At 44.4% G+C, this 27,956-nt stretch overlaps 1 protein-coding gene across 1 annotated transcript in view; it reads left to right on the top strand.

Moving 5' to 3' along the window:
* Nucleotides 1-27,956, top strand: part of MCF2L2 (MCF.2 cell line derived transforming sequence-like 2) — a 296,032-nt gene that overhangs the window by 250,374 nt on the left and 17,702 nt on the right. Inside the window, exons 20-27 of the mRNA XM_045031256.1 lie at nucleotides 2,876-2,968; nucleotides 3,542-3,634; nucleotides 10,351-10,476; nucleotides 17,499-17,720; nucleotides 20,217-20,309; nucleotides 20,805-20,883; nucleotides 22,575-22,647; nucleotides 25,921-26,030. Coding sequence (XP_044887191.1) covers nucleotides 2,876-2,968; nucleotides 3,542-3,634; nucleotides 10,351-10,476; nucleotides 17,499-17,720; nucleotides 20,217-20,309; nucleotides 20,805-20,883; nucleotides 22,575-22,647; nucleotides 25,921-26,030 — 889 coding nt within the window. The remainder of the gene's footprint in view (nucleotides 1-2,875; nucleotides 2,969-3,541; nucleotides 3,635-10,350; nucleotides 10,477-17,498; nucleotides 17,721-20,216; nucleotides 20,310-20,804; nucleotides 20,884-22,574; nucleotides 22,648-25,920; nucleotides 26,031-27,956) is intronic.

The following is a 27,956-nucleotide window of genomic DNA, read 5'->3' as shown; positions in this document are numbered from 1 at the left end:
TCTGTGGGAAGGTATGCTGGTGCCAAAATAGGGACGTGCATGCCATCTATTGCTCCACTGCAGTTTGGGAACCCCATTGCTGCAAATCCGTCCACTATGTCCTGCATGTTGCTGAGAATTACAGTCCTTTAGAGCAGCGGATAATTAATGGCCCTTCACATTTGCATGACAGTGGCCCCCACAGTGGATTTTCCAACTCCAAAATGATTTCCCACCGACAGGTAGCAATCCGGTGTTGCAAGTTTCCATGGTGTGATCGCCACTTGCTTCTCCACTGTCAGTGCAACTCTCATTTTGATGTCCCTGAACTGGTTGGCTGGAATGAGCTTGGCACACAGATCCAGGAATGTGACCTTGTCCATCTGAAAGTTCCTCAGCCACTGCTCGTCATCCCAAGCCTGCGTTATGATGTGGTCCCATTTGTCGGTGCTTGTTCTTGGGCCCAGAAGTGGTGCTCCACCATTTGCAGCTGCTCTGTGAGCACCACTAACAACCTTGTATTGGTTCTCACTATGTCCCACAGCAATCTGCCCTGCAGGAAATCGTCATGTTCCCCACTGATCTGGTGGTTCTTGCAGCCTGCAAATACGGCAGGATTGTGCGCCCTGTACTTGCAATGCTCACAACAATAATGCAGAGCTCTGCAGGCTCCAAGCTTCTGTTAGAGACAGAGGCGGAGCCACGGATTAAGATTTCCTCTGGCCTTGGGGACCCTTCCCAATCCTTCCGCCTGCGACCCCGCCCCCACTCCACCCTTTCCACCTGTGGCCCCGCCCAGAGCCCCACCCCTTTCTGTCCCTTCCCTGGTACCCACTCCGTTCCACCCAGTCTCCCCATCCTGCCCCTCCACTGCTGCCCCACAACCCCTTTTGCTCCTTTCTGTCCCCTCACTTCAACCCCAAGACCAGAGAAGCTCTGTCCGTGCACCATGGCCCCGGGGCATGTGTGGATCGAGAGCTCCTCCAGTCCCATGGCCACAGCAGGGATCCGGATGCTGGGGCTTCCACCACCCCCGCCCCGCACTTCTGCAGCGGACCAGGGCTGGGGCGCTGGGCTCCTCCTGCTGTGCCCGCCCGGCGCTGCTATTGGAGAGCAGGGTCAGGTGCAAGGGCTTCCCCTGTAGCCCCGCGGATAGGCCCCGACTTCCTCTGTTCCCAGGGGGTGCTTGACCCCCACTCTGCCCCAGATCCCACCCCCACTCCGTCCCTTTCCCCAAGATCCCGCCCCTCTTCTTCCCACCCCTGCTCCACTCTGCCTCTCCCTGCCCTGCTTTGCTGCCCGTGAGTGGGGTCAGGGCATGGGGGCTTCCCCTGCCCCACTCACGTGGCGGCCGGGGCTCCAGGCTGCCACCACCTGGTGGCGGATTTTTTCCAGGGCCGCTGGGCATGGGCTCAGTGGCTAATCCACCACTGGTTGGAGGTGGCAGACAGTGACCAGTCCCACAAGGGTTTGTGGGATCTTAACATTAGGAGCAAAAATTATGGGGTAGAGGTGGTATTAGGGGGTAGAGAACGTTTGCAAGGTGGGAACTTGACTCTGCATTCCGAATCACCCCTGCGTGACTTGTTTCTGCCCCACAAGGCATTGCTAAAACTTTCCAAATGACAGAGCGCTGGCTGGTGCAGAGTTGCACACTGGGACACCTACCTACTCGCTGTGCATCGAAATAAGCGCTCCTGGTGAATATGCGCAGCACTGACCCAAGGAGCCAAGTTTGCATGCTCACAAATGATAAACTAACTGCAACTGTTTTATGCAAACGTAACTTGCGATGGCAAAAGTTTGTCATGTAGACCTGGCCTGTGTGACATTGGGAAAGAATTACCTACCTCATTGAGCCTAGTAGGGGCCCTGCCACTGATGATATTGAGAGCAGGATTGGGCCCTGGAATGTTTTGAGTATGTAAAGCCCTAGGTAAATACTAAATATTATTATGTGCCAGTGCATTGAACTACATGCATTGTGTATAAGAATTTGCATTACTGATTATCTAATCCCCTATATACCGCAAAGTAACATTGCTGTCCAAGTAATTATCCATCTTTTTCCCCCTTGAATCCCAGAAGGATGGATTCTTCCAGCACCATTCAGAGTAGAGAATTCAGAAAGCTTCCTCAGGAAAAGTTTCTTGATAAGAAAAGCCCCCTTGTGGATTTAAGCTAAACTCTATTAGATTTCCTGCAGTGTTCAGATGTTGCTGCTTAGTTCATTTAGATTGTCACTCAGATCATGGTAATTTCCTTTTAGGGACTTCTAGAAAAGTTGGTCAAGATTTTCAGAAGTGTGCAGTGGTTTTGGATGCCCCACTTGAGAGAACATAAGGGAGACTAATTTTTCAGAAAGTACTGAACACCTGCCCTCTAAAAATCAGGTGCGTCAAGTTAAGGATCCAAAAACAGAGACACCCAAAATTACAAGTTGTTTTTGAAAATCTTGGCCAAGATTGTTAGGTTTGTATCAAATAATGGTAATACCTGCACTTCCAAAGATCTCAAAGCACACCACAAACTTTCATGAATTCGAGGCAGCGTGTTCAGAAATGTCCACTCATGACAGGCAGTTTTGGTGCCCAATGTGAGACTTAGAGGGTCAGTTTTCAACTCCCAGCCCTCTCTTCTAAGCACTCATATGCCTATCCCACCACGTTGTAGCTTCCTCCTCCCAAGCAATCCACCCAAGCTAATCTTAGTAGTGTAATGAAATCTGAAAGAGTAAAAATAGTTTCTACAATAGGTTTTTCCATAAAGACTTATTGCCAGGGACTGGTTCGATCTCATGTATTTGGAATAGAAGATGTAGAGGAGATCTGGTTAATGATCAACGTTCAATGAATTGTTTCCTCCTGAGTTACTTGAGCTTTTCTTTTTGTTGCAGAAAGAGGACCTCCAAGTATATGAAAAATACTGTCAGAACAAGCTAAGATCTGAAGCCCTCTGGAGACAATGTGGAGATAGCCTCTTCTTTCAGGTAGAGTTTATTTACAAACTGGCAATGCAAATCTGTTAGAGCCCCTTTTCCCATCCATCTCTCTTTAGAAAGTTTCTGTATTCATGTCCATTTAAAAAAAGTTATAGAGGAAAATATATTTATGTGTACACTTTATAATTCTGGGAGGCACTTGACAACCATGTCAATGAATAGTGTATCAGAGACTCAATAGGCTGGTAGATGGAATTCCTGGCTATGAACCCGTCTCTTCAGTTTTGGTTCCAGGTCAGATCTAACACCAGAAGAGACCTCTTTCACAGAACCAGGTTGATTGAAATCTCTCAAGAAGATCTTGCAGGATTTCAACACCATCTGATCTGAATCCAGACCTTGGCTCTCATTCAGAGATGTTTGTATTGTACACAGAACAGCTGGGAAAGTCCCTTTGTAAATTGGCTAGTGAAATCTGGTGTGCGAGGAACAGAGTATATGACTTGTTGAATCAACAGACATTTCAATCTCAAATGATCTTAAACCTTAGTTCCAGGCTTTGTACCCCTGTTCTATTTCTAAGAGTTGTAGTATGATTTCCTCCTCTTTTGTCCCTTACAGGAATGCCAGCGTAAACTGGATCATAAACTTTCACTAGATGCTTATCTCTTAAAGCCAGTCCAGAGGATCACAAAGTACCAGTTGCTTTTGAAGGTAAATAAATCTAAAGGACATTCTCTGTGACGAGGCAATTGATTATTGTTGCATTTTGACTCGCCTATTGGTTGTCTGTTTTGCTTAAGAAATTACACAGCAGTACCCACTTAAAGGCGACACCTTAAATGAATACTTTTGCAATGTTAAGTTGACCAGGTAGATGAACAAGCATAGTCAATGTAAGGATTCTTTGTTGAACCAAAATAAGAGCCTGATCTTGGGGGTCCACATGCTGTCAACTCTCACTGAAGTTAGTGAAAGTTAAGGGTACTTTATAAGATCATGCCCTAAAACAGGCACTGAAGACCAGAGCTTACATAGTGCAGCATGGTTCTGGATTCAGCACTGTTTCACTATAAACAATAAGGTCACTTTTCAGTTTTCCACAACAGACTAGAAATGATCTAATTTAATTGGGGGAGAGGGATAGCTCAGTGGTTTGAGCATTGGCCTGCTAAAGCTGGGGTTGTGAGCTCCATGCTGGAGGGGGACCATTTAGGGATCTGGGGCAAAAATCTGTCAGGGGAAAAAGAAAATAAAAGTTTACATGAGCCTTTAATTGGACAGAAGTAAGGTCTAACTATCTGAGCACAGGCTCTCCTGCATTCTAATTAGTGGCCAAACTCCCTTTGACTTCAGTGCAGCCAGGATTTTACACTTACTGTACTTCCTCTCTGTGAATAAATTCCTCCAACCAAAATTCCCAAAAGGACATCATTTTGGGTGTTTTCCCTTTTTCAGGGCCCAACCTGGGGCTGCTTGGCCCTAATTATCAGACATGCTAAACATCCCACAGCTCACATTTGACTTCAGCTGAAGTTGTGGGTACTTAGCATGTTTGACATTCAGGTCCAAACTGAGCATCCAAAATTGAAGCACCAAGACCAGTGCCCCCTTTTGAAAATGTTGGTCTTAATTTCTGTTTCCATCACCTCATCTCTAAAGTGGGGATAATATTTTCTCACCTCTCTTACCAGGGTGTTTTGAGGGTTAATTGGTTGATGTTATTAAGCATTTTGATGATAAAAAATGTTAATTAGCATTATGAAGTCCACTATGGAACTTAGTATACTATCTAGAGCCAGGGTCTCGGTGCAAACGGACATAGCTCCATTGAAGTCAACGAAGTGATACCTGTTTATGTCATCTGAATATCTGGCCAATCATTTACCTATGCAGCACCTCAATATCCAAGTGATGGGCTATCTAGGAAACCCTAGGATATGTAGGATGAAGAATCCTCATACAGTAAGTGGGCCAGATTGCACCGTGGTGCAACTTCATTGACTCTCATAGAGTTGCATCTGCTTATTCCAGCAGTAAATTTGACTCAAGTACTTCCAGGAACTGTAATAGTAGAAGGGAGAGAGAGAATTTAAAAGAAATGTTCAAGGTCTCCAGTAGAAGAAGAAAAACTGTGCTCTCTTTTTAATTTGAAAGGCGCAAGTAAGCAAAAGTGAGATTAGATCAAGGAGTACAGTTCTCAAGCAGAACAGGCACAGCCATTGGGATCAAATCAGGTCAGACCAGTTCTGTACACGCCTCACAGTACATTTGGAAGGACGCTTAACACAAAAAGAATTCTGAGCGCACCGTAGAAGCAACATGCCAAGCCCCTTTGGGAAGGAGCTTCTCTGAGGGTGTGGAAGTTGCGGGGTGACTCTGGAAAACCTTTCACAATTAGAACGAGGTGTACGTGTGGCATCTTAGAGACTAACAAGTTTATTTGAGCATAAGCTTTTGTGGGTGAAAACCCACTTCATCGGATGCATGCAGCGGAAAATACAGTAGGAAGATATATATACACAGAGAACATGAAACAACGGGTGTTGCAATACTAACTATAACAAGAGTAATCTGTTGAGGTGGGCTATAATCAGCAGGAGAAAAGAAAACTTTTGTAGTGATAATCAGGATGGCCCATTTCCAAGAGTTGACAAGAAGGTGTGAGTAACAGTAGGCAGGGCCGGCTCCAGGGTTTTGCTGCCCCAAGCAGTGAGGGAAAAAAAAAAAAGCGACGTTCGTGATCGGTGGCAGCTCCACCACACCGCTTTCTTCTTCAGCGGCAATTCGGCGGCAGGTCCTTCCCTCCGAGAGGGACCGAGGGACCCGCCGCCGAAGAGCCCGATGTGCTGCCCCTTCCCCTTGGCCGCCCCAAGCACCTGCTTTGCCCTGACAGTAGGGGAAAAAATTAGCATGGGGAAATAGGTTTTACTTTGTGTAATGGCCCATCCACTCCCATCCATATTCAAGTGTAATTTAATGGTGTCCAGTTTGCAAATTAATTCCAATTCTGCGGCTTCTCGTTGGAATCTGTTTTTAAAGTTTTTTGTTGGAGTATTGCGACTTTGAGGTCTGTAATCGAGTGACCAGGGAGGCTGACGTGTTCTCCGACTGGTTTTTGAATGTTATAATTCTTGACGTCTGATTTTTGTGTCCATTTATTCTTTTGCGTAGTGACTGTCCGGTTTGGCCAATGTACATGGCAGAGAGGCACTGCTGGCACATGATGGCATAGATCACATTGGTAGATGTGGAGGTGAAATTTGCAAACTGCACACTGTTAAATTAGGCTTGAATAAAGACTGGGAGTGGATGGGTCATTACACAAAGTGTGATAGACTCAGGCCAGTTGGGTACAGCAGAATAGCTGAAGGCAGATATACTGGCCACTGGATTAACAGTTTTCTGTTCCCTGACTGACCAGAGCAGGGGCTGCTCCAGGCTAATGAGAACACCTGACTCTAATTAACCTGTAAAGAGTCAGGTGAGGCCATTCAGTTAATGTGACCACCTGACTCTAATTAAGGCCCTGCTGATACTATAAAAAGGGCTCACTCCAGTCAGGCAGAGGAGCCCAAGGAGCCAGAGGAGAGGAAGTGCGGCTGAAGGGCTGGTTACTGAAGACACCCTAAAACATCGTTAAAGGAGCCCTAAGGTAAGGGTGAAGAAGGGAGAAGCAGGAGAGCTGTGGGGAAGTGGCCCAGGGAAATGTAGCAACTCTGGCAGTGAAAGGCTGGCTGCCAACAACTGCTACCATTAGGGTCCCTGGGCTGGAACATGGAGTAGAGGGCGGGCCCGGGTTCCCCCCAACCCACCACTACAGGAACATCTCCTGGAAGGGGAAGTCAGGTCCCTGTCAGGACAGGAGGCTGAACAGAGACTGTGGGAGTTCTCTCACCAACCTCCTTGCAGCCTATGATGAAAAGGGCTCAGTAGACTGTAACCCTGGACCTAGAGAGAGAAGGGCTACGTGGAGGGTCACAGTGAGCCACTGAGGCTAAGCATAAACCGCCTAGAAGCGCAGGACCCACAGGAGCAAGGTCAGAGCTCTGCCACAAAAGTAAAACCTGTTTCCCCATGCTTAATTCTCCCCTCCCCCACAATGTTACTCACACCTTCTTGTCACCTGTTGGAAATGGGCCATCCTGATTATCACTACAAAAGTTTTTTTCCTCCTGCTGATTATAAACAGATTACTCTCATTATAGTTAGTATGGCAACACCCGTTGTTTCATGTCCTCTGTGTATATATATCTTCCTACTGTATTTTCCGCTGCATGCATCCGATGAAGTGGGTTTTTGCCCACGAAAGCTTATGCTCAAATAAAATTGTTCGTCTCTAAGGTACCACAGATACTTCTCGTTCTTTTTGCTGATACAGACTAACACGGCGACCACTCTGAAACCTTTCACAATTAAAAAGTGGATAGTAAGAAAGAGGCAATGCATAGGAGGCTAGTCTTGGTGAGCAATGGACTGATCAGCTTTTAGCTCCTGGATCATGGGTTTTTTTTTTTTTTTTTTTTTGAAACTCTATTTGGTTTCAATCAGTTTAGCTAGTTTTAAATGGCAGCCTCCTAACGAGATGATGGTGGTAGAGATTGCTCATAATAGTAGGGATTCCACAACAGGTAACATAAAGTGCATCTTGCTCTTTCCCTCTGAGGCATGGACAGTCACGTATTTAAAGGCAGCGCCATAGGATGTCAGCAGGTTGGGATTTGTGTGAACCCCTTTCTTCAGTTTCCTTTTCACCTGGAGTTTTTGGGTTTGAACAATTTCAGCTGTATTTTGCTCCGCGTTTGGGACGTAGACATGAGCCTGAACCAAAACCATAGAGGGGGATTCCAGTTCAAGCCTTTGCATCTGCGGCTTATCTTTGCCAAGTTTTGAATCAAAACTAGGTGCAACAACTGACGGTTGCATGGTTTCCACCTAAAATGTAGCGCCATATTACACACACCTTTAATTCTGCTCACCTGAGACTTGGCCCAGCTTGGCTGAAATTGGACCCTGTTTTGGCAAAAGGTTCACAAGTCTGGCCCGAATTTCAGGTTTGTAACTAAACCAGGTGAAGGTTCACACAGCTCTGGTGAAGGAGTCTGTCTCCTCCCTAGTAAACAGAAATTAGAGGGAGGGAGCGGATTTTCAGAAGTAACAGTGAGGTCATGGTTTTGTCAGGGTGACTTCCCAGTGGCACGTCCGCTCTCAGCAGTTGTGAAGAACACTGCTGAGACCAACCAGAATCTTTATTCCCATTTGCTTTAGTAGATACAGCACTGTACTGTTGCTGGCTTTATAGTTGGCAAGTTGGATGAACTCCTTGGAAGTGCTGTTTGTTTACTGGTATAATATTTAGTGCAGACCCTGTTGTGACATTCCATTGTGCTTCTGAAATGAAGCCTACAGTTACCCAACCAAGCGCTCATGTCATAGTGATAATAAACTCATAAAGACTAGTGAAGAGTTACCAAGCAGGAACTTGCCTGAGCTTATTGGGGGTCACTAGAAATAAGATGAGTCACTGAAACTTTTGTCTCATCACTTGGTAGCCAAAAAACATATTCCTGGAACCCAACAGGTTAATAGGTGAATCCCCCAAGCAACATGGGATAAAAAAATTATGCGTTATCAGTTCAGTCCCATGGGCTGCTGAGTGGTTGCTGTGGAGCTCAGTGGAGTTAAGAGCCTCCAGCACCTTTGCGCTTCAGGATTTCAGTATTGACCCTGCCAGTTTTTAAAAAATCTTTTTAAATGCTCAATGCTTTAAATGCTTTGACTTTTTCTTAGTTAGGTACTTTGAGTGAAGACAGAGAGGGCCTGATTTTGACCTCAGATGGGTATAAATCAGGAACAACTCCATTAATTGCAATGGAGTTGCACGGGTGCAAAACTGGAATAAATGACGTCGGCGTTGGGGTTACAGCTTCCACATGTACAAGAGCAAAGGGTTGATATAGGAGAAGGCTCCATTTCAAATCAAAAGGCCTGATTCTCCTCTCAGCTTTTACAGAGCTGTAACTGCAATAAATGAGAAGAGAATTAAGTCCCAAACTTTCCACAGAACTCTCCAGGGATAACCAGTGACTAGAGAATGAAAGACAGGAGAGAGGTGCTTGTAGGGGACCCTGTGAGCACTGTGTACCTTAGATATTTGGGGTCCAAAGCAGAAGATCCATACATGGAGAGACTGCATATTTTGGCCTTTTTATTGTTTTATTTTTGTTTTCCTGATTTTTGGCCACCTGTTCCCCAGCAGGCCTAGGACTTTGCCCCCCATGCCCCATGCTGGGGACATACAGAGGGAAGATCTCTTATCTCAGAGAATGAGCCCATTTTTAAAGTACAATTTTAATGCATTTTTGATTGGAGATTAACGTTGTCCTTTTGAAGTGACCATCCTTTAAAAAGACATTTCAAATGTCCGTTTGTGGGTTAGTCAATAGCTGGGGTGGAGGGAGGGTTTAAGTGAGCTGGAAGATTTCTCTGCATCTTTCCTGCTCCTACTAAAAATTCAGTGTCTGGAAAGCTAGCCTTCTAGTTAGAGACTAAAGAAGCTCAATCTACTTAGGGCATGTCTACACTTACCTCCGGAGTGATCGAGCCACCGAGGTTGATTTATTGCGTCTAGTGAAGACACGATAAATTGACCGCCGAGCGCTCTCCCTTTGACTCTGGTACTCCACTGGAGTGAGAAATGTAGACGGAGTCGACGGGGGAGTAGCAGCATTTGACCTACCGCAGTGAAGACACTGTGGTAAGTAGCTCTAAGTACATCGACTTCAGCTACACTATTTTCGTAGCTGAAGTTGCGTAATTTAGACCGACTTAGCTCGCCCGCCCACCCCTAGTGTAGACCAGGCCTTAGTTTATCAAGAAGAAGATTGAGAGGTGATTTAGTCATGGTCTGCAAGTACATTGATGGAAGCGATTGCTGATAATAGAGAGGGTTCCTTAATGTAGCAGACAAAGCCAAGATCCAGTGTCTGGAAGCTGACAGTAGACAAATTCAGACTAGAGATTAGAAGCATGTTTTTCACAGTGAGGGTAATAATTGGAACAATCTACCTAGGGATATGGTGGATTCCCCATCGTCTGCAGTCTTTAAATCAAGACTGGGTGTCTCTCTAAAAGAAATGCTCTAGCCCAGTCAGAAGTTATGGGCTTGACGCAGGAACCACTTAGTGAAATCCTATGGTTTGTGTTAAAGCCGGAGATCAGATTAGATGATCACAATGGCCCTGTTTGGTCATAAATGAATCCATGAAACTTACAAATGTCCAAAAGCTTAAAAAGTCTCTCTCCTGCCATTCCTATAACTCCACTCCTCTGTGTGTACAGCATGTGTAGTGGTCTTCTCATAGCTCTCTGATCAAGGATATGGACTTTTGAGATGTCCCTTGATATGACTGTCTTCATTGCTTAAATAGGAAATGCTGAAATGCAGCAAGAATTCTGAAGGCACCGCCGAATTGGAAGAGGCACTGGCCACAATGCTTGATATCATCAAGTCAGTGAATGATTCCATGCATCAAATAGCCATCACGGGATATGAGGTATTATTATTATTTATTATTTGTATTATGTATTATTTGTATTATTAGTCATGGACTGGGCAATGTTCCAACCAGATCCAATCATGACATACGCACCACTATTGCATGTTGCAGGAGTCCAGATTTCTGATCTCTAACTCAGAGCCTGCCCAGGTGACAGATCTCTGACAGAAAGACACAGGATGAGATGTAGCAGTGATCAAATATAAATGACAAAATTTCAACTGAGCAACATGTGCAGGAGGTGGGGGTAGGTGGATGTGACAGCAGGATGCAGCTCCTTTGAGCAATGAGTTTGACACTGAAGTTTGTACATGGGAAGAAGCAGGCTTGACTGGTCCAGAATAAGGTAGTGGTTGAAAACTGTTTGTGACTCCAGTACAGACCCCCCAAAATCCCAAGGCACTAGCTATGGGCCAGGAAAAGCTGGTTGGTGTATAAATTGGGCAATAGAAGCCTACACTTACTGCCTCAAATACATTGATGACAACAGTAGTAGCAGTGCAAATCAGTGGTAACTGCACTGAAGTCAGCTGAGTTACATCAGGGATGAATGTATCAGAGGGGTAGCCGTGTTAGTCTGGATCTGTAAAAGCAGCCAAGAGTCCTGTGGCACCTTATAGACTAACAGACGTTTTGGAGCATGAGCTTTGCATATGTATCTGACCAAGTGGGTATTCACCCACAAAAGCTCATGCTCCAGAACGTCTGTTAGTCTATAAGGTGCCACAGGACTCTTGGTCGCTTTTTATCAGGGATGAATGTGGCCCTCATCTACAAAGAGAAATGAGTCGCTGATTAAGAGGTAGCAGTGATTACCGCATGAGAAAAGAATGACTATTAAAAGAATGACTTTAAATAATGCATTGTTCATCCCGTGTGGACTGATGGGGATGTGCTCACCGTTTAGAAACATCAGAAGGATATAAACACGAAGGAAGAATTTATTTAGTCTGGTTCAAGCAATTTATAAGTAGGAATAATGGGATGGACATTAAAGTAAAATTTAGGCTGAATATCAGGAAAAACTGTGTTGGGAAGCTGTGTTGGGTTGGGGAATAATCTCCAAAAGGAAGTGGTGGAAAGCCTATTAGTGTCATGTATAATGGGACAAAACACTGGAGAATATGCTGTAATGTCTGGATCAGAAAAGTAATCTTTCATTGTGCGACGGGATGGACTAGGTTCCTAACATGCCTTTAACAATTTCTAATGTCTAGGATTCTGTGATTCATAATATATCGCCAATTATACATGTATCTGGGAGCTAAGAGCACTAGATGATATTGTAATGAATTAGCTAGTAGGTAGAAACCACTACCGTCAATACTGCTCTTTACAGGGTGGAATTAGAACTGCCCAGCGTGTGTCATAGATAATGTCAACACGTAATGGAGATGCTCCTTTAGCTCATGTAGTGGAGCAAATGCTTGTGGAACAGGAGGATCTGAGTGCTAACCCTGCGGTTGCAAAAAGTTTTAAGTTGGCCAGGGTGTGTACAAGGTGGAGCAACAATACTGAAGTTCTGCCTTGCCATGGATTTGTTACAATAGTAGCAAACACATACACTATATAATAATGTCTCTTCCAATGGGTCAAATTCGCCCACTGTACAAAGGACTAGCACTAAGCCTATGCACTATTTAAGTCCCACATAAGCCCTCAAAGCCTGAAGGACTTCAATGATGCCTTGTGTGGCCCTGGGCATGGGTGAATTTCACCCAGTATCAGTTGATTAACAGATCTGGGCTCATTGTTGAGCAATTAGAATAGGAATAGTTTCTAATTACTGTACTGTAGTAGTCATCTTTGTTCTGAAAAACAACATTGACATGAGTAACAAAATGGGAATTCTGTGGCACCTTATAGACTAACAAACGTATTGGAACATGAGCTTTCGTGGGTGAATACCCACTTCGTCAGATGCACCCACGAAAGCTCATGCTCCAATACGTCTGTTAGTCTATAAGGTGCCACAGGACTCTTTGCTGCTTTACAGATCCAGACTAACACGGCTACCCCTCTGATATTTAAAATGGGAATTGCCCCTCCTCCTGCTGTATATAAGTTGAAGTTTTCCAGGGTAATTTATATTTAGTTATGGATTTCTCCTACATTACTGGAGCTGGAGATACCCAATGTATTCAGATTTGTTAATTGAAAAACTACCTCTGCATTAGTTTGTTATAAGATTTCTCCAGCAACCAGCTGCAGATCTGATGTTTTGTTATATGTCTCTGCTTTGCAAACTGAAAGGGTGATTTTAAAATAGGTTTCAGTACTGAATCCTGTTCTGACTGGACAAATAAATATATTACATAACTTTTGAATCTGCATTGGAAGAGCTATATAATCTGTGACAGCAGCCTACAGAAGGGGACTTACATCTTTCCCATCGTTCTAATTTTGTTTTAGGATTTAAAGGGACACTATCAAATTCATCATTCATATCATGATTAAATATACAGGGCTAGATTCTGAGGCCATCTGTTCAGTGGATCTACCAGTTAACTCCAGGAGAGGATTTTGTCCATATATACTTAAACAATGCTATTAATAACACTTTAGATCAGGGATCGGCAACCTTTGGCACGTGGCCTGTCAGGGAAATCCGCTGGCGGGCTGGGATGGTTTGTTTACCAGCAGTGTCCACAGGTTCGGCTGATCGCAGCTCCCACTGACCGCGGTTCGCTGTTCCAGGCCAATAGGGGCTGCGGGAAGCGGTGGCCAGCACATCCCTTGGCCCACGCCGCTTCACACAGCTCCCATCGGCCTGGAACGGCGAACCACGGCCAGTGGGAGCTGCGATCAGCCAAACCTGCGGACGCTGCAGGTAAACAAACTGTCCTGGCCCGCCAGCGGATTTCCCTGACAGGCCACGTGCCAAAGGTTGCCGATCCCTGTCTTAGATTATTAAAATTGAATGGTAAAATGATTTTTTAAATCATTTATGCTGTTTGTTTACTTTTTGTATTTCTCTGAAATAGAAAATGACAACTGACCTGCTCAGTTTTACTTTTGAATAGTAAATTTCATTTTCACGTTTTCATACGCTATGGACTTGATTCTGTTCCCATTGAAGCCAATGGCAAAGCTCCCACTCACTTTAACAACATATTACTAGAAGTTCAGGATACAAACACTGCCTGGGAACATTTTTGGGTTTGTGAAAAGCTGTTTCCATTGCAGCAAAATAAAAAAACTGGACACATCTCTACTGGCTACATCTTTTGCAAAACCTGTAACAAAATCTTATTTTGGGGGTCAGATTTGACCTGAGGCAGCTGCTCAAACTGAGTTGGTTATTTTTTGTTGTAACTTTTTGAAGTAGTTACAACCCTCTCAAATCCCTACAGCGGTACGCAGTGACTGCAGTGACACCTGGTGGAACTGTGACACTGTTGAATCTGCTGCATTTGTCTACTATATATAGTATTGAAAGAATGAAGACTTTAGTTGTGTCAGTGTAAAAGACAGGGATTTCCTTGAGTTCTTGTATTTTACTCTTCACCTTTCAAGAGGGGAAGAGATTCTCCTACAATGACCCATGTCTCAGGGGCATCGGCTTATGAAAGTCTCCCCAAACCATAGGAGCAATGGCTGAACCTCACCAGGTTCACATGTCTGGGTTGGATGAGCACCCAAAAGTTCAGATGCTTGTACAATCTATCAGAACTTCGTGGGTCTGCAAAACTGGATTGGCAATCTCATGGGGACAGCATTTCTGATTACCGTTCCAGTTTGCACGGTACTTCTGGTCCAGCCTAAAAAGAGAGGATTGGCATTTCTACTGTCTTAGCCTAATTTAAATTTAGGTACTAACATTCTATCTCCTGAAATTCCCTCTACCACCTTTACATGTACAATATTTTTCTCCATAAAATGCTGCACCGTGTGGAAGGGTTGGGATGCGGGGGGCTACTGTACAGGCAGCTGACATCCCTGCCCTGACACTGGCGCGATCTGTGAATGGAAAGACCACCTCCCCACGGACATGAATCGTGGGGGACACGATCTAATTTGCATATTCTTGCCTCTGAATCTCATGTCAGATTTACACTTGTGAATTCAACTAACACCTCTTCCGCACCTCCACTTATGAATTTGCCCCAAGCTCTTGCAGGGAATTGCACCAAACCCACATGCTATCCCTGAGGGCTAGAATACTTGTATATTTGCTTCCTTGAGCGAGCTAAAAATTGTGTGTAAAGTCTCACAGGTAGCCAGCCACGATGGCCACAACGTAGCCATACAAGATCTGTGTTGACAACACTTCTAAAGGGGCTCATGCATGCTTATTTATTGGAGATAAGTTATGGAATAAATTGCACTCAATAAATTCATTCCCAATACGCCCTTTTCAGATAGTAGGCTATGATAACTAGTGAGAACTGCAGGGCCAACACCTCCCACCTCTAGTCAAACCGTTCCCTGATTTGAGGTGGGACTCTTCAAGCACACAGGTGTGGTAGACATGCCTAGTTGGCCTGGCCTAACATGCTTTTTGAGGGTGGCATTATCCCAATAGAGCAACAGGTTTGAGCCCGTGACTTGTGTAGGTTATTCTACTTTTTGGTGATCTGCGTGTGCAGAGCTGAGGGGCAGAACTCCTGTGTAAGAAGCTGCTGGAATCTAAACATCTACTAGGAAGCCATCATGGAAAGATTACTTGCGGGCTGATGGTTGGGAGAACAGAAATGTTCAGAAGCAGTTCTTGTTACTGGATTGCCCTTTTTGCATAAAAACTTGACCCTGCTGAATAAGTATACTCTCTGCGTGGCAGTGAGATGCAATGGTAGTTCAAACACATCTCCAATCTTCCATAAACAAGAGACACGATGTCCTGTAGTATCAGGAAATAATTGCATTTCAGAATGAAACCACGCACCCCAAACAAGCTCCGTTGGGCACAGTCCATCTGCTGAGCAACACAGGTGCCCATGAACACTTTGCCCTGTGCTTCCCTCTCTGCATTGGCTCCCCATTGAAGACACGGAGTTCAAGGTCTCTGTGCTGATATTCGAAGCCCTCTGTGGGATTGGGCCAAGAGATCTCAGATATCGCCTCTCTCTTGGCACCATGATCAGCGTTGCCAAAAATTAAGCACCTCCATTGCAAATCAGTGCCCCGGTCCTGCAGTTGACTCCCTGTACAAGTTTTAGGATTGGGGCCAAAACTTATCCTTGTCAAAGGAATCGTTGCTTGTTCTATAATCCTGTATCACAGATACAAATTAAAAGAAGCAACGAGGAGTCCTAAGGTGCCACATGGACTCCTTGTTGTTTTGCTGATACAGACTACCACTCTGAAACCAGATCCAAATTATTCCTTATAAAATAGTTTGCAGGTATAATGGGTCCCTTCTCTGTTTCTTAATGTCCATTAACGCATAACTTTGACATTCCTTTCACCCATTTTACTCCTACACTCTTTAGTACTAAAATATTTTACACGTCTTGTGCTCTTCGGGTCTGATCCAAAGTCAATTACAGTTGATACAAATACTCCCCCATTGACATCGGTGGGCTTTGGATCAGGCTCTTAAAGCAGAAGGTCTGATGCTTATTCTCGCTCTCTCTGGTACGTGTCTGGCGCCCATCCCCATAGTATCTGAGCACCTCACAATCTTTAATGTATTTCTCCTCGCACTCCCCTCTGAGATGGGGCAGAGCTTTTATCCCCCCGGGCTATAGATGGGAAACTGAGGCACAGAGAGACTAAGGGCCAGACTCCAGGTGCCCAGAGATGCAGATAGGCAGGTGAAAATCTTTACACATCTGGCCCTGCCTGACATACCCAGGTCAGCCTGGATGTCTGTGGCAGAGCAGGTCTCCCACGGTGCAGGCTCGTGCTCAAATTACTGGACACTAATGATACATCTACACTGTCCCGCAGTTCAGACTATGGGCAGGAATAGCAGTGCGCACCAAAGTGCTGCCCAGTAACTCCCCTGCGTGGCTGCGGTGGACATGGACTGAAAGGTTCCTCTTCAAACAGGGTTACATCAACGCGAGCTAGGAACCATTTAGTTTGCACCGGCGGCATCCAGACAGGTGAATTACTGCGCAGCACTTGGAGGCACACTGCTGTTCAGTCCCCCGATGGTGCACACCGCAGGGCAGCGTAGACAAGCCCTAAGGCCCCTTAACACTGCTCTGGAGGGGAGGGACGTTGGAGCCCAGATTGTCAGTTTTTGATAGAGGCAGCTTCTCCCTCTCATCAAACTCCTGGGGGTCATCAGACAGGAGCCCCAGTCTGGCCGGAAGTCCCTCAGAGAGGCCGGAGCTGATTGTCTTAACTGGGAGGGGTGCGACCTAGATGTTGTGGGCATGGAAAATGGCAGGGGGAATGGATAAGTGAGGGAGCCTATCAGCTGATCCCGGGGAGTCGCTCTAAGGACCCCAGTTTTCTCCTGACTGGTCCCCTTTAATGCACCTACACTTAGACCAGTCCTTAAATTCTTAACCTAAATTGAGTCTATCATCCCTTAAACTCCAGGGCTGGCACTGCAGGCCTCCTTTGTCTCCGTGTCAGTGTCTTAGAGGCAGCCTGGCCTGGGAACCTTGCCCCTCTGCTATCCCATTCTGTTCTCCCTCCTGTGTAGCCGGTCTTGTTTTCTTTATTGGTCGCAGCTGTGGGTGCCTGGCTCCATGATCGGCCGTTCTAGAAGCTGTGTTGGGGTGTGGTCAGTCTGGCCACCTGTAAGCAGGGAAGTTGCTCCTGTCCCTTTTGCCTATGCCCAGTATTGGGCTTGTGAACCCTATTACGAGCCACAGAGGTTACGGCTGGGGAGTAGAGCTGAACAGTGAAGAATGCAGCTGACTCCTTAGCCCTGGCTGCACGCTGATCCCGAGCGCCCTAGATAGCCCAGTGCTGTGGCCCACAATGGAGACCTTTGGTTCCCTAGTCACAACCATCAATCATTTGATTTAAACAGTGGGGAAAATGAGTCTGCCCTCTGTTTTTCTGGTTTGAATGTCACCCATGTGAAAACCCTTCTTTTCCCCACTCTTGTCCGACAGGGAGACGTGCATGAGCTTGGCAAGCTGCTGATGCAGGGCTCCTTCAACGTCTGGACTGATCACAAGAAGGGCCATAGCAAGGTGAAAGACTTGGCTAGGTTCAAACCGATGCAGAGGCACCTCTTTCTCTACACAAAGATCCTGCTCTTCTGCAAGAAACGGGACGAAAACACGGACGGCCACGAGAAGTCTCCTTCATACAGCTTTAAGAATTCTTTAAAGGTAACGGGCATGGTAGAGAAGGAGAGGAGAGGTATATATCCACTAGTGAAGCAAGTTTAAAATAGCATGGAGGTGGACGTTTTAAAGACAAGATTAGAAGTATGAAAGACCTTTTCTACGGAGGCAAGTTGAATAAGGCAGGAGCTCTGGGAATGGTCTCATTTTTAATTGAGTGAAACACCAATTGGAGATGGGCCAATGAACCCTGGAATTTCAGGTGTCTTTGAAATCCAAACCTAGGTCTGGCTCTGAATTTTTTTATCTGGATCTGAATTTTCATCTGAACTCTATTACTTCTGTAGCAGAAAGGGCCCCAAATTCCAGGGGGAAGTTAGCTCAGTGCAGAGTGAAGCCTTAAGTGTTCTGCACTGGCTACATCCTAGAGTGAGAAGCAGGGATAAGCAGTTTTTGGGTCCATCTCTGATTGTTCTGGATAGAGGGCCCCATCGTGCTCTAGTTTTAGGCACTGAGAGTTTTCCTACTGATGTCGGTGGAGCAGGGCTGTGCTTGTGAACTCCAACCTATGTTGTGTTACAAAAATATCTGCAAATGAATCCCCAAAAAACTTGATGACTCTTGAAATTCACTGAGGTGATGTTCCAACCCCTGAATCCTGACACTGTTTGTTAACATTTGTTATACTCCTGGGGGTCAAATTCTCCCATCAAGTACAATGGGCTGATCCTTTGGACTTCAGTTGGCAACATCTAGGACAACATTATGTGTGTGACGTTGCAATACACCGGCCATTAACCATGTCTGTTTATGAAGGCATCAGCTGTTCAAAAACATAAAAGTAATAGAGTATGTGTGTATTGTATGTAAGATGGGATAAGAATTCCAATTTGTCTTATGTTATAGCATGTGAGCGTTCTCCTGCTCTTTGGGTCTGTAGGTGGAGGGCCTCTTCCTTATAAGTACACTTGGCAGAATTCTATTTTTATTTTTTGAAATTTTGACAGTGTGTATTTTAAGCATTTTTTTTAGATTTTTATCTATTTCAATGTTTCAGTTGCTCAAAATTGGGGGAGGCCAGCTAGTAATTATTTCATGATACTAGACATTGAGATTCAAAAAGTTCAAGCTTTCTAACCATTAAAACACATTTTGTCCCCATCACATGTCAAAATATACAAAGTAAATATCCTTAAATCAAACACTAAGGGTTTGTCAGGCAAAGTACAAAAAAATGCTGCGTATCTGTACATTTCGATGATCGTTAATGGAAATATTTTTTCGGCGGTTTGTATGTGGCCGGTGAAATTGATATTTATCAACACGTACTGATAAAGATTGAATCCTTCCAAGCCTACGTATAAAGAATTTCCCCTCCCCATGCTGAGGGGCCGCTAGTTTTGCTGTATATACACTATAGAAAACGAGCACCCAGCCCTACAGCCCTTCCTTTCATTAGTAAGGGCGTCCAAGCAGCCCTTTACTTGCTAGGCAACAGTCTCGTTAAGGTTGAGTAACCAAGGTCTCAAGAGTCAGGTAATGCAGAGTTAAGGTTGATCACCCAACTTTAGCTGTACACCCTCCCCCCGCCCACAGCCCCGCGTGTATATGCTTTAAAATATGGCCTTGCTTTCTATCATTGCATTCGACTTGCAGTCTGAACAAGTGTACAAAGCGGAATTTCTGAGGCAACCTTTTATAGAGAACACCTACAGCATATACCTGTGTATATTAGTGCAGTGTGTAATACAGACTCTCTCCAGCCTGATGATCTGGGAGATGAGAAATACAGTTTAAGAGTTTTATAGAATTATAGACATTAGCTTTGTTGTGTTGATATTTTCAGTCTTTTGTCCTCATGTGTTTGGAAGCTATCAAAAGTACCTACAGTTTTATTTGCCCTAAATCCTTTTTTTGGCCTCCAGATTCTTATGCGACATGATTTGCCAAGCTGCAGCCTTAGGGCTTAATCCATAGAGATGCTGAACATGAAAGCTAATGGGAGTTGTGGGTGCTCAGCACTCAAATCCTTACCACAAGCATCTTAGACCCCAGTTCCCCAATAAGATTTGTGTGGGCAGAGTCCTGCATCGACATGGAACACCACTGAAGTCAACAGGTCTGCACGCAGGAAGAGAGATCATTTCACAGGGCCATGGGGTGTGATCTGCAAGATCCTGGTCCTGATCCAGCCAAGCACATACATTTGATGATGGAGTCGCTGGGACAATTCACGTGCTTAAGTTCTTTGCTGGATTGGGACCACAGTGATCAGTACCTCACAGGGTCAACATTTGAATTTAACAAATGTGCTGCTACTGAATGAGTGCTTTCTGTAATCTGTCAGAGAGAAATACTGACAGTTAAAAGGATGCAATGATGAATTTAATGTTGATTAAAAAATAATTCGAACATATTTTATGCACTCTGTAAAAATATCCAGAATAGGACACGTCCATTGTATAGTGCCCGTCAGAGGGGATATCATTTAAAAGTAAGTTAATATTAAATTCCGAGTTTTCCTTTTTTATTTTGCAACAGATGAGTACTGTTGGCATCACAGAAAATGTAAAGGGCGATAACAAGAAGTTTGAGATCTGGTACAATGGCCGAGAAGAGGTCTATATCATTCAGGTAAAGACAATGGTTTCTATAAAGGAGTTTGCTTCCTTTCAGCCATGTTTCCTTTAGCCAGGTTGTAATTTCCTGTAGTGGCGAAGACAGAGAGACTATGAAGGAAAGAAGATTGTGATTTTTAATGTTACTCCCTTTCTCAGAATAAGCACATTGTTAGAACAGCAGTGATCCTGAGCCTGCTAGTCGTGCGTCTCATGAAGTTCTAACGTCACCTTTATCCCTGAGGAAATTTGTCGTGATTTCGGTGTGGATGAAAAAGAAAATGAAATGACGGAAAACGACTCAGGAGTCCAGATAGAAAAATAATGATGGGAACTTTTAGATCCAATGTAATTTTTCATTTTGTAAAGGGCCCTTTGCTTTTTTGGTCCCAGTTCTGGTCAGAGAGGTTTATCACAAGGAAAGGCTAACAGTAGATTTTAGGTTAAAGCAGCCATAGGATTGCCAATGGCATTGGACTATATCTGCTATGTACCTTTCCTGTGTTTACAGGCATCTTCCATCGAGTTGAAAAACATCTGGGTTTCTGAGATTAGAAAAGTCCTGACAGGACAACTGGAAGCATGCAGAGGTAGGACACAGTGTGTGATCTTTGTGGTGTTGCAATGGCTCAGTATCTGATATTCAACAGGGGGCAGCTAAAATGGGTTATTGAACGGGTGCGTGCTGCCAAATGAAATCAGCTAGAGCAGGCCCAGTATGTTGAAAATTAACATAATTGTTTGTAAGTGAAATACATGAGTGAAGTTTGACCCTTATTAAACTAGTGAGCATAGTTTGCCTTGCTCATAAAACATGATGATGAGAGGGAGGATAGTCCAGTGGGTAGGGCGCTAATCTAAGATTCAGGTGATCCTGGTTCAATTACCTGCTCTACCACAGACTTTTTGTGTCATCTTGGGTGAGGGACTTAATCTCTCTGGGCCTGTTTCCCATCTCTGAAATGGGAGTAGTAGCACTTCCTTATCTCTCAGGGTGTTGTGAGGATGAATACAGGAAAGATTGTGAGGTGCTCGAATACTGTGGTAATGGCCCATTTAAGTACCTTATATATATATATATATATATATGAAAGAAGCATTAATATGTTAAGCTTTATGACTCTCTGGGCAGTGCAGACTGTCCAGCAAGGTCTTGTATAGTTTTTCCTTACGAACTGTTGCCTTTAACCCAGGGGCGCTGGAACGATTTGTAGAGCGGGGGTGGTGCTGAGAGCCACTGAACCAAACTGTAAACCCTGAATATGCTAGAAACCACTTCAAGCCAGGAGGTGTGGCAGTACACCTAGTTCCAGCACCTAGGCCTTAACCTGCATGAAGCGTGACACAGCAATGAGATAAAATCAGGTGGAAAAAAAAATTGGCCATGAAAATGAATGAACTCAGCAGTGAAAAGTAGCTTGCAGCGAAACTCTAAAAGAGGGTGTGTGTGAATGCACTATGCTATAAAAGTTTTGCTGGTATGAGTTTGGGGTGGATTCCTGCGTGAGTGGTGAAGCCATGAGTGAGGGATGCAGGTTATCCCAAGTGAGTGCCTTGGTGGCACACGACACCCCCATGCATTCTGTTTGTGCCACGTATCTTACAGAAAAAGAGTCTTTTAGAAATGGCATAGAGAGGTTTAAAAATATATATTATTGGTGCCTTTTTTCATATTCTTCACCCCCTCCATCTGTAAACCAGGCTGCCTTACTTACCGGGACTCCAACTGTACCACATTCAGAGGGAAGCAGAAATGATAACTAATTGAAACCTCTAGAACAGTGGTTTTCAATCTTTTTTCATTTGCAGACCCCTAACAAATGTCGAACAGTGCTGTGAAGACATCAGTGGAGAGGAGGTGTTCAAGGGGTGGTCTGAAAACTTATATTCCATAGGACATACTATAGGGAATCTGGGCTGAGCCATTCAGGGCTAGTATAGTGGGTTATCTGGGTCACTGAGGCAGAGCTACCCTTGCTGCCTGTATTATCAAAATTTCCTTAGGTTTTAAGCCATGATTCAAGCAGAATGTCACTGATTCTCTAACTCATTAGTGATGCTCCCAAAATATTGTGCCCTGTGTTTTAACTTGAAGATTTTCACCTGAGCAGTACATGTGACATTTCAGGTGTATTTGGATCCAGGGATCTGGTTTGGATCTTTCTCTAGTTATTATTAATTCAACACCTGAGTCCAGTTTCCGTTACCATGTGCTCTGATGTATCCACAAAAAGGGAATGATCAGTGCAATGTGGAGCTATTTCTTTTCTTTCTCTAACAGAAGCAAGCCAGCTACACCAAAGAATCACGGAGAGTGTGTACCATGCACCGATGAATTCCTCCAACTCAACCAGGTAATCACAGACTTAATGGTGACCTGCCTAGCATTGATATCAGAATATCTTTTACCTGTTCCAATCTCAGTATCTTTAGGTGCAGATGAATTATGAGTGTGCTAGGTGGCTTCCCAAGCATACCCACATAAATGCAAACAAAGATTTTGCATTTGTACAAACCCATAATCTCAAAGCAAAATGCACTCAACAGACTGGAGTTTCCTTCTCCAAAAAAACCACAGGCACCTATTAATTTGATCAGCACCAGGGTCAATTGAAATCGACCCACTGAAAAGGATCATGGACTTTAATGAGGTTAGGGTGACCAGGTGTCTCAATTTTATAGGGACAGTGTTGATATTTGGGGCTGTATCTTATATAAGTGCCTATTACCTCCCACCCCCGTCCCGATTTTTCACACTTCCTGTCTGGTCACCCTGGCCTAAATGAAGTCATCAACAAATAAGGCCTGAGTTTGGAAAGGGGATGCTGGGCCGATTTTCTGGAGCTTTTGATTGTTTTTAACACTATCAACCAAACCCAAAGGTCCTGTGGGACACAGACAGCCTGTTGGCTCACTTGCTAGTGCTCTGCAATACCATTTCGGAGACTTTAAATGGAAGTGACTTTGTTCTTCCTGTTCCTTAATTTTGAAAGACCTGCAAATATTCCAGAGATGGTGCTTTCTTTGGTTAAGATTTAACCATGCTGAAGATCTCTGGGTAAAATTGTCCAGAGGACAGAAAGAGAAAACAATTCCAATGCAGGTAAAATGCAACCCGAGAAATTTACGAAACCAAGCCAGATATTGGCAATGTAAAATGCTTGAGTTTCCAAAGCAGAAATACTAGGTACAATACTACAGCTAACGGTTAATTAACTCGAGGAACCACTGGCTGCATATGTTAGTTTAACTGACAGCAGATTAAACAGAAGGAAAAATAAGGATCTTACTGTCTTGACTGCCTAGGGAAAGGGGATGTTGGACGAGACACCGTTTGTCCAAACTGTCACAACAGTGCAAGGCCCGTGTATGGTGATTGCTTATATGGGCAGTGGGGAGAAGGAGAGGCCTTTATTTAGGAACACTGACACAATCTGCCCCGGTAGCTATCCTAACCAAGGAGACCACGATCTTCTCTACTATGTGGTTCAGTGGGATTAAAGACACAGGAATTAGGGTACAAAATGTCCTGAGCCAACAAAAGAGAAGGAGCCAACCTTTCCCTGAGCCTGCTGACGTCCATAAATAGCCATTCTGCATGGTCAGGGTTCCATGGATTTTCACAGGTGGACCCAGAGGTAAGGAGACGTGGATTCAGAGGATAGCCACACCCCGTGCCTGAGCAACCCTGTGATTGGAAAAGATGCACTGGTTAATTCAAATTCAGCAACAGTATCATTGGAAGAACAACCAGTATCACTAGTGCTCCAGCTGTGGCTAGAAACTAATTAATTCATTAGACTGCATTTCATCCACGGAAATACAGCCCATCCTGGGTTGCTCATACGTAAAATGCATACAGTAATACAGTAAACCTTCATTGCAACATCAGAGAAGTCTGACTGGATGATGCCACCTCTGTGTTGTTATGCAGTATGCTTTCTTTCATCTAGTCATACGCAGCCACACCCCCTTTGTGCTGTGATTCCACAAGATAAAGCAAAGTTGGGCTGGGTCAGTATTTGGAGCAGAGACCTCATAGGAAAACCCAGTGTTCAGCAGGAAGTAGTCAAAGTCAGAGTTCCCCAAGGCAGTGGCTCATCCGGCTGACACAGTAAAGGAACATCAGTTTCACAGCTACCAGAACACAAAGGAGTGACATGACCAGTATCGCATCCAACTGTCTGTGACTTCCCTAACCTGATGGATCAGGAACCCATATAGCTTCTGGGTGAATTGGAGATGGCCTTTCAGTATGAGATCATGTGAGACTCAAACCAGCAACTTTCAGGATTGTAGTCAAATGCTGTAACGCTCTTTCAGAAGAGAAAGACATGCAAAACCACTATCCTGGATGCTTGTGGTAATTAAAGATTGCAGGACACTTTTTGCAAGAGGAATAGTGTGAACTTTGCTGTCTTGGCTAAATTGCAACTCTGCTCATTTAAATTCTGCTTATCTAAATTCATCCCACAGCTTCAGTTCCTATCCCAGACAATTATGTGCTGCTTTTGTGCATTGTTAAGTAGTTGTTTCATTCAAGAGGTACGGCATTTCAGTGATGGTGAAACGATCCCATTTTATGGAAGGGAAAGTTGAGGCACACAGATGGCAGGTGATGTTGCTATACATCATTGGGGCGAAGCCCTTAGTAGGATTAGAAAAATCATAGTGAGGATAATAAGAATATCCACAGTAACCCTGGGTGGGATAAGACATGTTTAGAAGTGGTATAACCCCTCATGCATCACAGCGTAAGCCAACACTGAACTGATGTGGTCATTTAGAAACTTTCCTAGGGGCAGGTTATTCCAGAATTGGGCACTCTTAAGGCCACTGCACCATCCTCCAGAGCAGCTGGGACTGGCCACTGTTGGGAAAAAAAGGTGTCCTAGCAGACAGCATAGTGTAGAGAGGGGATCATCTTGTATCCAAATGCTCTGTTCTTTCAGCAGAATTCTCATTCTGCTACTAATAAACAGTCTGAAAAAATGATGACAACCGTGCCCCTCTGCTGTTGCTTGCAGAAGTTAATAGAGTGAGAAGGGGTGATTTGGATCCAGATCTGGATTAGGTTTGGTCTGGTATTCGGGGTTTGGCTTCATAGGCCAAATCAGAGCCTGAGCTTGCAGTCAGTGGCACCAGAATCTCCTGAGCTGCTTTTGATCAAATTTTGGCCCAGAATGGTGGAAATCTCACAAGATTGGCTGCTCTCCTGAGATTTCCACCATTTTGTGCCAAAATCTGGCAAGAATGATTCTGGCCATATCTGAACCAGAAATGGGTCCCTTCTAGTTTGGGAGCTGACTCACCAAAAACATACGGGTGGGTTTGGAGCTAAGGATTTCTAGCCACACCAAACCCCTCCTCCCCCCGAATTTGAACTGGTTCCGATCTGAGGTTCCAGTCGCACTCCATCTCTGATTACTGTTTCCCACCAACAGGATGTAATATGAAAGGCTGGAGTCGGTGCTCAAGTTCTGTGTGTGGGGAACGGGAGGCTGGAATGATTGGTTATGCCATAGCTACAACACCATGGTAGCCTGCTGAGGATGACATTCACATAAGAGTGCACCTTCAGTCACCCTGTGATAACCTAATGATGGTTTTGTTTCTTTTGTCCAAAGATATAGCAGGAAGTCATCAACTGCGTATGAAAATAAATCTGAGCCAACAAACCGGGAAACATCTAACGACAGGAGCAGAAACTCCAGTCCCAGCACTAGACAAAGGAGAGGTAGGAGTTCCGCGGCAGTGTGGAATGTTACCCCACCATGGCACTGATATTTATCTCTCTGCACACCCAGCTCTGGATTCTTCAAAGGGACACTGTTGGGATGAATCAAGCTTAACATTGAAAACAAAGTTTTACAGAACTTACAGTCGGAACGTAGTCAATAATGGTCATAGTTATTTTTTAAAATCCCAGCATAAGCTAAAGTAAACTTCAGAAGAGAACTGGCTGATTATTTAGCTGGGGGCTATCAGCTAACAGGGTTCAGACCATAATTATTTAATGACAGTCTCTAATAAGTTATCAAGCTGCATTTTTCTGACTTTACCTAACTGTAAATCTTGATTATTATCAATGGAAATATATTTTTGTTGGTCAACATTTACCAACATTTACTGATAAAAATCTAACCCTTTCAAGCCTAGGTGTTATGCATAGACCTTATTTTTAAATCAGGCATATGTGCTATTGCATGTGCAATTGGCATTTAATTTGTTCATGCAGTTGTAGCCGCACATCATAAACTTGTGCATGCAAATAGCTAAATATGGTAGTTTCTGCAGGCAGTTACCTGATTTGCATGTGCAGTTGTGGTATTTGCAAATTAGAAAACTCTAGTCCTACACACACACGCACACACACATACAGTAGCCCAAATGACTTCAGCAGCCAGAAGTGCCAATATCAGCTGCCCAAGAGGCTGCATTCAGTATGGGAACCTGGCCTGTTGCAACTCACTATGGCTGCAGAAGAAAGTGAAGGTCTCGAGGCCATTCAAGGTGGCACAACCCAAGGTGGCATTTCTAAGCAACATAGAACATTGGGAAACAATGGAAACTTGTGGTCAAAATGCCCTAGTGCACCCATCTGTGCAGAGATACGACTTGAAGTTAAGTATTCAATTTCTTTCTCCTTTTCCCCACGTGAATAAACACTTCAAAATTAGGGTGAACTCCCCCCCCCACATACACACACACGTCTTACAGTTTTCCTCGTGACTCCTTAGTGACCAAATGCCATGAACGAATGTCCCTTGCTTTAAAATGTTGGAATGTATATAAACCTTATTTTCCCTGTTCTTGGCATCTTTAGAACCTATTCCTTTTACATTCTTTGCAAAATGCTGGTACACACACACACACAAAATGATGCATCGTTCCCTTTGTATAGCAGCTTGTCTGCAAACCAGGAAGTGATGGGATGTGCTTTTCTTTGGAATCACAGTGTGTCTGTCTGTCGCTTGTCAGTCTGCATATTATCTGGATGCATTGTCTCTCTGTGTTTCCCTGGTACTTCAGGTCTCTATTTATGTCTCCTTGGTGCTAATCAGTTGGCAGTGAAATAGTGACGTGTAAGGCAGAGGGTATGTATGGTCAAGTGGTCAAAACACAGGGCCTGGAGTGAGGAGACCTGGTTTATAGCCCTTGTTCTGCCATAGACTTTCCTGTGTGACATGTCCATTATAGAGATAGAAGACAGATGCAAAGTTTGGCAGTTGTGTTCGGATCTGGGGCCTGGGTTCAGGTCCATTTCTTTTATTAATATAAGTGTGGGTGATTGTGACTTCTCCCAGAAAATGTTATTATCAGGGAGCTTGACTGTTTATTCCGTTAGGAGATAGGTTTCTTAGTTTTATTGGCATGTGAATGCATAGAAGATATCTCAGCTAATCAAGTGATACAGTGCATCACTGTATGTTAGCTGAATTGCATGGAGGCTGTTGGAAAGAGGCTAGCAGGTAAGCCTTAAATCACACCAACCATCTGAGTAACCGATTTAGATTTCCAAGTGAAATACCACAGCAGTGGCCTAGTGAGTTGAGGCTACAAATACTCATTGTCAATATTTTTCCTGCACGATAATGCTTCATCTCTTATTTCCCGCTGGAGTCGGGAGCTGCTGCCTGTTAAAATCACAGTGACACTTTTT

This window comes from Mauremys mutica, chromosome 9, assembly GCF_020497125.1.
Source record: "Mauremys mutica isolate MM-2020 ecotype Southern chromosome 9, ASM2049712v1, whole genome shotgun sequence".
Taxonomy (NCBI): domain Eukaryota; kingdom Metazoa; phylum Chordata; order Testudines; family Geoemydidae; genus Mauremys; species Mauremys mutica.
Note: the sequence above shows the minus strand (reverse complement) of the source record. Positions and strands in the feature narration are given on the sequence as shown.